This window comes from Pomacea canaliculata, linkage group LG1, assembly GCF_003073045.1.
Source record: "Pomacea canaliculata isolate SZHN2017 linkage group LG1, ASM307304v1, whole genome shotgun sequence".
Lineage (NCBI taxonomy): Eukaryota > Metazoa > Mollusca > Gastropoda > Architaenioglossa > Ampullariidae > Pomacea > Pomacea canaliculata.
In genome coordinates, this window is record NC_037590.1 from 28,787,696 (window position 1) to 28,797,888 (window position 10,193).

The 10,193-nt window shown below is 35.3% G+C and overlaps 2 protein-coding genes across 2 annotated transcripts; one reads left to right on the forward strand and one right to left on the reverse strand.

Annotated features, from left to right (window-relative positions):
- Positions 1–115: 115 nt before the first annotated feature.
- Positions 116–3,483, forward strand: LOC112557014 (alpha-(1,3)-fucosyltransferase 11-like). Its single transcript, XM_025226580.1, has 2 exons — positions 116–1,937; positions 2,168–3,483. Exons 1-2 carry the CDS (start codon positions 793–795, stop codon positions 2,319–2,321), a joined length of 1,299 nt encoding a protein of 432 aa, XP_025082365.1. The 5' UTR covers positions 116–792; the 3' UTR covers positions 2,322–3,483.
- Positions 3,414–10,176, reverse strand: LOC112557006 (tRNA-dihydrouridine(16/17) synthase [NAD(P)(+)]-like). The gene is made up of 11 exons (XM_025226572.1): positions 9,156–10,176; positions 8,676–8,835; positions 8,312–8,424; positions 8,020–8,102; positions 7,683–7,786; positions 7,372–7,516; positions 6,759–6,855; positions 5,756–5,847; positions 5,260–5,458; positions 4,912–4,987; positions 3,414–3,863 (listed from the first exon to the last, which is right to left on the reverse strand). The coding sequence occupies exons 1-11, from the start codon at positions 9,384–9,386 to the stop codon at positions 3,598–3,600; spliced, it is 1,566 nt and encodes a 521-aa protein (XP_025082357.1). The 5' UTR covers positions 9,387–10,176; the 3' UTR covers positions 3,414–3,597.
- Positions 10,177–10,193: the final 17 nt, after the last annotated feature.

The window sequence follows — 10,193 nt, forward strand, 5'->3', positions numbered from 1 at the left end:
AGTATGATGTGCGTTTGCTTTAAATGAACTGACGATGTTACAACTAAATACCTGTTTCCAGCAGCCGGCTAGGGCGAAGAAGATGACAGATTGATAATTAGAACTCCTCGCTTCTGCGTCAGCTGATGTGAATCAAATGTTAAGAATCCCGGTACCTTTATAAGTAGACACTTTGTACAAAGGACACGTTTACACAGTAAGCACGAAGCTAAATCATAAATATGATATCGACGACTACTATGCCACGTACGGAACTAACCTTTCACTTCCGTACATGCGTGGTTATGCCACGTTGACAGGAACTTGCTTGATAAAGGGAAAGTACTCATAACAAGTTGCATAGTTACAGTCAGTCGTGGCAAAGTTGCTAATTTATTGTTATAATAAATTCATGCACGTTTGATTAACAAATGTATTAATATCTTTAAACAATGACATATTTAAATAAGTCATTGATAAGGATGTCTAATAGTGGCATGTCTAAACACATCAATCACTTATAGGATAAATATAAGTTAACAAGTATTACTTCCTGTTAGTGCTTTGGCTTTGCTACAAAAGGCAAGTATTCGCAGCGAAGCTATATCTAAATCCGGCAGTACCGAACAGCCATGAATAACTAAAGACTGCACCTTCCTCTTTTAAGCTAACGTGGACTTAAAATGGTTCTCCTTTTCATTCTACTGTTATATCTTGAAAGAGCTTTCTCCTCAAACGAATTGTACTCAGCAGCAGACGGCAAAGAAAACGTATATACATTCCATCACATGTATTCGGAGACATGGCCTGGATATGGTACAAAGCGCATCCCTTCACTTAGCAGAGAACCTACCTATCATTATCTGGTGGACAGCTAATGGTAACCTCAGCCCTCATGGTACAATTGATGGCAAAGTCACTTACACGCTACTTACCTGCCATAACGGCGCCACTTGTTACTCTACTGTCGACAGGGATGTGCTGCATGACAAAAGGACGCGTGGCATACTCTTCTATGGTACTGATGTTGATCCTGAAGATTTTCCATTGCCGAGGAGAGAATGGCACGAGTGGGCACTGATACACGAGGAATCACCCTTAAATAATTACATGCTCAGCCATAACCCAATGATTCAGCTTTTCAATCATACTGCTACTTTCAGTCACAAATCTGATTATCCTTTGACGACATTTGCCATCCATCATCCAGACTATTTGACTAGAAGACAACCTGTTAGTACAAAACAGAAAAATGCTGCACAGAAATCAAAAGGATATTCCCCTATTGTCTACCTGCAGACACATTGTGATGTTCCCTCTGACAGAGACAGCTATGTTGAGGAACTCATGAAATACATCCAAGTGGATTCATATGGTGAATGTCTTAATAATAAAGATTTACCTTTTCATCTCAGAGACCCAGCTGCAACATTTGAGCACAATGACTTGCTTGACTTGCTAGCTGAATACAAGTTCGCACTAGCATTTGAAAATGCATACTGTGACGATTATATGACTGAGAAACTTATACGGCCATTACACATCGGTGTTGTCCCAATTTACAAAGGATCACCAGTAGTACAGAAATGGATGCCTAATAATCACAGCATAATTATGATTGAGGACTTCAATTCCCCTAAAGAACTGGCTGAGTTTATAACTTATTTGGATAACAATGATGAGGAATATGAGAAATATTTAGAGTTCAAGATAAAAGGCATAACCAACTCTCATTTAATAAATTACCTTGAGAAACGCGAGTGGGAAGAGGGAATGAAAGACTTTTTCAGGGGTTTCGAGTGCCATCTGTGCAAGCAGCTTGCGGAACGCATGGAGGCTGAACAGAAAAAGAAGCTAAACCCAGCTGTGACTCTTCCTCCCATCCGTATTGCCAACAGCTCACATCTTGGATGCCCCATGCCTCAGCGCCTTCAGATTCAGGGAAAAGAAGAACAGCTGTAAGCTTTTTCTGTAAATGCCAACTTGTTTTCTTTTTTTGTTTTCCTAGATGCTCAGGCATTATTACATAATGAATCCTAGATGTTCACCTAATTATTTTTAACACACAAGTTCAACTTTCTCACCATAAATGCATGATCAATGCAACTAGTGAGAGGTATTTATCTGCAAATGTATTCTTTCAGCTGATTTTTTGCATTTTTAATATTTTACTTTGTGATATCTTTAGACGGTGGCCACTTATTGACTGGACTGGCATGTACTGGCATGACCTCGATCGAGCAAGGGCAGCTTACCAAATGGTGAAAGCAGGGGAAACTAATCCATCAACATTCAGAAAGTACCTCAGAGAAGAAATGTCAAAAGCACATAACAAGCACTAAATTTCATTTTTTAAAAGTGAAATATAAAGACAGGCAACAGCCATGCAAGAATTTTGTGCAAGCTTCCTTACATTTACGAGATACACCTATTCATTCGTACATGAAAAATGTTGCTAGATTTAAAATTTGCTTTTGATTGTCAAGTATCTGCATTATTATAGACATGATGTAATGGTAGCAAGTCTGTTGTGAGTTTTTTCCTCCCATTTGATAGTTAAAGAAATAATACAAGCACATTATGTACCATAAATTTTGGTCTTTTGAGTGTTTATAAGCTGCACCCACTAAATTTGTTAAAAATCTCTCCTTTTTTTTCACACAAAAAAATTAGTTTATAAGCCGCAAATACATAGAACTTGAAAGCTGCATTGTAGGCATTTCATCTCATTTTCAGCATGATGAGGGTGTGTCTTTCAGCAACTGATCTAAATGCTTTAATTGTATGCAGCTTTGATATTAAAATGTAAACAGTTAACACATTAACATGAGGTCACTGAAAAATTAATCAGAATTTGAAAAATATGAAAAAAACTATGAATAATCCACATTGCAGTTTAAGCTGCAGGGTTTCAAGCTGAGGTAAAAAGTCACAACTTATTAAGTTGGAAATTTTCAGTCCATCTCAATCATTAGTGACTGTCCACACTGGACCATAAAGTCACAAAGAATGGCTTCTTTGATATTTCCTCAGCTTTACTTTGGATTTAAGAGCAATGTGATATGTATACACAGAAAAACACAAGGCTTGTGCACATGCAGTAGGCATCCATACTCATCCTAATATTTGAAATGGTTTTCATGCTTGAAACATGTAGATTTCTTGCAAGCCAATTGCAAATTTTAAAGAGAAGCATATCTATGCAATTTTCATTTTTTTTCAAAAACACAAAGTCCACAGTGATCAGCTCTTGAGTAGTAGATAGTAAAGGTATGTTTTTATTGTTTCTGAAGTGAACCATTTTATGGCTATGTATTCCAACAGACACGCATGGACTAGGCTTACCCATTATCAAGAAATGCACCAACTTTGAGAACTTTGCACGATCTGCAGTTGTGGATGCCTAGCACATAAAAAATAACACAGACACAAAATACTGTCATCACTATTATTTACTCATAAAAATTAGTAAAATTTTATTATTGGGTGCCTAGCTCATTTAATAAAAAAAAACAGACACAAAATATGGTCATCATTATTTTACACTCATACAAATTTGTTAAACTTCAACTCCTACCCCTCCCTCTTTTCTCGGTCATGTTATGAAAGAACAGTTTATCAAGATGGATGAGTATTTTCTGTAGATGCTATCTTTCTAGGACCAACATTATCAGCACTGTTTTCTAAACAAGCATTACTAATAAGAGGTGTCGTGTCTTGACAGGTAGAATCTCTCTTTGCTTCTAGTTTGTTCTCGCAGTTTTCCAGGTGTGCTTTCTCTAAAACAAGGCCATCATTCTTCATTTCTGGAAGATGTTTATCATTATTGTATGGCAGAGCATCATCCTTAAGTGCAGCTTTTGTTTTATACTGCATCTTGTGACCTGCACAGAAAGGAAAGATATAATAATAGCCAAAAATTTGTTTTATGTGAATAGCATATTTTATAACAATGGAAAATTAAAATAATGCTCATAAAATGTATCAATAAAATTTAATCTATAATCAAATACTGTCTAATAAATGCTAATACATGTGACCCTGTGCAGTATGAGATACAAGGATGCACACAGGCATTAGACTTAAGTTTACAGATTGCTAAATTATATATATATATGTTCTTAACGATTTTTATTTAAAAAATCCCCCACCTAGAACCTTTCATTCGAATATTGAAATACAGATACAAAATTGAAAAAATTTAATGCATGTATAGAAATGAAATAAGACAAAATTACACAACAATGACTTCCCTATAAGCAACTAGTAACCTAGACAAATACTGAATTTTATATATAACGACTATGATTACTCGAAAAATTATGTATTTCTTGATATTTGGTACTTTGTTATTGTTGTGCATTTAACCTATGACACAAGGGATCCAAGGTATAGGCGTGTTTGTTGTGCAAGATTTGCCATTTTCAAACGTAATGCTTGACAGCAGTGGCTGTTTCTGTCTTGCACCAAGAGTGAGAGCCTGAGGAAAGATTATAATGAACACTGTTTCGCTCTCATCTTATAATGAATATTCATGTAAAAACGAATGCTGCTTCACTCTCATTTGTTATAATGTGCATCGGGAGAAGGGTGCAAAAATGTCCTGCACCTCCTGCTTCTGGAAGGTGGTGTTTTTGTCACAAGGGACATAATATGGATGGTGGCTTTTGCTCTTCACTGCCAGTTGGCAGAGTGAAGGATAGTTTTTGCTCTTCACTGCCAGTTGGCAGAGTGAAGCAAGCAAATCGGTTTAAATATGCAAGTCTGTGTGTGCCTGACACTTGCAACTTATGTAGATTATGGTCTGTTGTAATCTTTCATTTTCTCAAAATAAAAGACTCATTCAGAAAAAAAAGTATGCACACAGGCTACAAATTCCTCATGAAGTACACAAAACTCCTAATGACTTACATAAAACTCCTAATGACTTACATTCACAGTCAAGAATTTCTTTAGATGCCTTGTTACGACAACAGCCTTTGCACAGTCCAAATGCACACTTTAAACCCTTTTCAAAACATGCGAAAAAAAATCACAAAGCCATAGAATCAAAACTTAAGTATACTCAGGCAAAGTCATCTGATAAAAAAAATCATGTGTCGTATCAAAAACAATGTAACACAGTCACACTGATACAGTATTTCCATTTTCTGGATCCCAGCAGTAATGTCCAATTTACTTTTCTAAGGGTAAAAACAGCCACGTCAACCATATTTGTCTTAACATTTCTCTGGAATTAATATCTTCAAAATACCTTTCATTCATCTTTTTAATACTCACCCTAGGGTTTGCACAAGCTGAGCAAGTATCAAACTTCTGCTTTTTGTTTGGATCAAAATTTTTAGATGGATTTTTTAGTCTTTTTTTTAACTGTTTTTTGGAAAGGCCATCCTCTTTTATTCTTTCCAAACATTCTGCCTTTTGCTGGTTCAGTTGCTCTCTTAATTCTCGCTTTTCTGGGTCACTTGGAGTATCTGGTCTGCAAATTGAAACTAATTCATGCACGTATTGTCAACTACTCAATAATTATTAATGTTTATGTATTATACAAATGCTTAAATTGAAACAACTGAACCACCAACAAAAAATCCTGGACATTTATTGCATGGCAAACTAAAAGAAATACTTTTTAATCTCTCCAGGCTAATTACAATACTCAATCTGCAGACATCTAGACACTGACCAAATGCACTTAACTTTGAACCTTAAGGTCTATTTCTGGTTGTGTAAAAAATAATGTTTTAATCAAAGCTTATTGTACTTTTAAAGAACTTACCCAGGACGAACATATGGCTGACATATCCAATATGGATAAGGAAGATTTGAAATAAATTTCTCAGGGTTTTTTTCAAACTCATTTATATCATCCTACAAAAGATACAAGAACAAAACAAATTAATCAACAATTCAAATTTTATATGACAATTCATGTTACACTGCATATCAGCTATCATGTATATACCCACACTCAATGTCCCTTTGTGGTGACAACCCTTCATAGCTGGCTAAAGGGTCACTTTTGACTTTGCTTGTTGATTTGCATCAAGTTTTGTGCCTAATATTGATCTGTAAACCTGTTATGTCATTTGCTGTGTTCCTGGATTGATTTCTGTCAAAACCCTTTTTCTTTCTTTTTTTTTTTTGCTTTGACTATTTTATTTCTACTGCCACAATCTGGGCCGTCCTGCCATTACTTATATTTTAGATCTGTGCTGCCTTCAACATTTTATTTCAGACTGATTCCTTTTTCTGCAGTTGTTCCAGAAAGTTTTGATGCTAAGCTGTCAAAACAACCTTTCATGCACAGTAACTGATATTGCTGACACTGCATCTCCAAAATAAAAAGACTAAGCTTAAGACGACTGTATGCTCTAAGACAAGTTGTGTAGATAGAATATTTCTGTCTGCAAAAGTTAGACTACCGCACCAAGGATTGTGAGTTAAAATAACTTTCAGCTACTTTTTGAAGCAGAACTTTATCATCAAAGGTTTCATGCAATGGCAAAGCTGAAGACTGTATCTATTCTGATAGCATCTACCTTTTTCTCAACCTAAGTAACTACGTGACCAGGGCATGCAATGAACTATTTACTTTTAAGACCAGCTAATCATAATAATAATGGAAGATGGTCTTAAAAGTAAATAGTTTATGATAATGTCTGTGGGGTCTTATATTGTAGTCCACTTTAAATGATATCTCCATTCTAACAAGATTTATTACTCTTATGCAGGTTTCGGTATTCTGTCAACTTGTGAAACTTTCAAACAAAATCTTCTACCTGGCACTTTTCCTTCAGTTTCATTGTTACTTCTCTGAATTCAGCTACCGTCCTTACTGATGCTACAGCATCACGAATGTCTCTGTGTATATGAAGCCTGGAAAAATACATACAACTTTTAAACATGTATTGTAATAACCTTTGAACAGATTTTAGAACTGTTTTATTTGCTAACAACACCTTTCAGACATTTGGTAGAGCTGTGTGTGAGATTTTTTTTCTTACACCTTGTTACAGGCAGTCTAACATAATCCTGCATAACATTGCTGTAAATCAATTGTACCTATTCAAATTGTGACTAAATTCTAAAAGTTTTGAATCTCACATCTTGGCAAGCAGCAAGTTAGGAAAACTTGTGTTTTACCATAAACTGGCTGTAAACAAAACAAAATTTCTGAACTTACACAGTCCATCTCCATGACTGAAAAGCAACACACAAAAAATTAGTATGATGATCTATAACTCTCTGGCCATTATTTTTCCATTTAATTTTCCATTCCAGGTCTGTTTTCAGGTTATTATATCTAAGATATACTTCCTAGACATAGAACTCCCACCTATATATTTGTTTGAGACACTTAAAAACAAAATTATGACAGTAACTGACACATACGCATGATGAAAAAGCTTGAACAGATGACCTCGAACATAGGAAGATACACATGGGTACTTTTCTACAAAGTCAAGGTACTCTTCTGCCATCTCCCAAATAGGTGGTGATAAACCATGGAACAGAGCAGGATTATGAAGATTTCCCTCTGAAAATCATCAAACAACAGTCCATTTAAGCTGATGATATGTACACTTTTAAAATTTGTCATCTATGTACAACAAAAATATATAAAATACTTAAATATGAGGACATAGAACCTAATAAATCTTTAGGACTAATTATAAACATGGTACAAACAGAATGAAAAATACCTGCTGTCATAACTCCTTCTGCTCCTGTTTCCTCAAGACATCGATACACATCCTCCATATACTGTATATTTCCATTTGCAAACACTGGGATATTAACTGCATTTCTAGAATTGGAAGAAATAACACTGCTGTTTGAAACAAAGATTTGGGCAGTAAATAGCAGGTTCAAGATAATACTAACTAAAAATAGTAGTCTTAATAAAATACCTTTATTAATCATGAGTAAACATCATAAATAAAGCTTTATTGAAAATTCTCTCCCTTTATCAAGCAATAAATGACATTAACATTTGGATAGGACTACTTCTTATGTTGAGAAACATTTCAGTAAACATACTTGACTGCCTTTATGATGTTCCAATCTGCAAGGCCTGTATGTACACCCTTCTGATCTATTGTGCGCCCATGAACAGTCAAAAGCTGAAACAAGTTAAAAATGCACACAAAAGCTCATTCACATGGTCATTGTAAAACAACATTAAGAGTGCATCTTAAGAAAATATTACTTTATCCCCTCTAATCTGTTTCTTCCCACCAATCTCCAGATTCTCTTCTATCAGTATGCATGCTACATCCACAACAGAAAGACAGCTTTCATTTCATATATGTCTTTTAAATTTCAACTGTACCTGACATCCTGCACTCTCCAGCATTTTAGCATACTTCACAGTTTTTTCCACAGATGGGAATACACGAATTTTGCAAGTGATTGGAACCTTCAAGTTTTCATGGCATATTTTCACTGCAACATTAAAATAATACAGTCTCATAAGAGTTACAAAGACAAGGTCATGGAAGATGTTAGAGAAAATGCGAATATCTATAAGAAATTCACAAAGTGATGATTAAAGTTTATTTATAAACATACAAATGAAGAGGATTCTTAAAAAATCAATACAGTACCAACATTGTTAGTACATTCCTTTAAACTTCCAGGGCCAGTGCTACTGCTTAACAAGTGTAAATGTAATTAAAATAATATAGTAAACAAACCCATATCTCTCAAAAGATCCCATTCATCCTGTAGAAAAGCACCATAATGACCACGACGTGCAATACTTTGGGGGCAGCCAATGTTGAGGTCAATAGCATCACACTTGTCTTCTACAATTTTCCCAGCTGCCAGCAACGTATTGGGGTCATTGGCACAAAACTGAAGATTAAAGGTAATCTTTTGGATTTAGTTTTTTTATATTTTTTTAGCTTAAATGAGTGTGAAGGTTTGAAAAATTATCCAATATGATACTTTAGGCATATGTAAAGCAAGTGCTGTATAATTATGTCCACTCTACTCCTTACCCAACAAAAAGAGAAAAACTTTACCAATAACATATTATGAATGTTTTTTTATTATTATTAAGCAATTATAGCAACAGCTCATTAATTGTAACCCGCGATTTTTGTCTGCTGTTACTCAATTCTAAATTATTTTACAAACAGTATTCATTGAGATACCGTGTAATTAGAAGTTACCTGAACAATAAGAGGTCGATCACCTTCACATGACTGCAGTGATTCTCTCTGATAATTTACATCACGAATAAAGACAGATGCATGCAGCATGGGTGTATAGCACAGCTGAGCACCGTATCTGCGACTTAGCATTCTCCATGCAAGCTCACTCTGATCAACCATTGGAGCCACAACAAGCTTTGCTGATCGAAGATTAGTTCTCCAAAAGTCGAACCCACCAGGTTTAGCCATGCTTATCACAATACGTTTAATTTATTAATCTGCAAAGCTAATGAACTTCTATATAACTGTAATGAGGAACTATACAGACTTCTTTTTTGTTGTTACAATCAACATTTTTAAAAAAAAAAGCTTTTTCAGCTTTATATGCAGAATTTCATACACGCACTTGCTCACATTCAACTTTCTGATAGTTCTTCACCTTATGCACGATGCAAGCATCAATAGCATGCAAGTGGTATAAAAGACTACGAGATTTGTGTTGACCAAAGACAGTTTTTTGCTCTATGAATGACTTAGTAAGGATTTAAACAGCGATCTCCAGTCAACGACGAACGCAATAATTGTCCTTAATCTCAGAAAGAAGCCGCCTCCTAAGTAGAGCTCAATGTTTACAGAAACGTCACCGCTACCCATGTGGAATCTCAAGGGACGCCACTGTTACACATTACCCATCAGTTTGCAGAGTGATCCGTTCCTATACGAAGCTGAACTGATGAAAAGGTGCCTCAAAATACCACACAACTGCCACATTTTTTTCTTTTTAACTCAAAGGGTCTCTCTTCCATATCTGAGCATGAATTGCACTATTTTTCCTATAAATGAGACATTTAGCCGTGGCTTCTTAAAATGTGACCACAAGCTATTATAGGTTTTAAAATAAGGAAGGTTTCAGTGTTTTATCAAGAAACTTGCAAGAGGATTAGCAAATACTGTCATTATTTAACCATTCCTGTCTTAAAACCCTTTACTATGATATGTCTAAGTGAAATTGTATCTTTTAAACTAGCCCCTTCAGCACCAAGTTACTCGCAATCT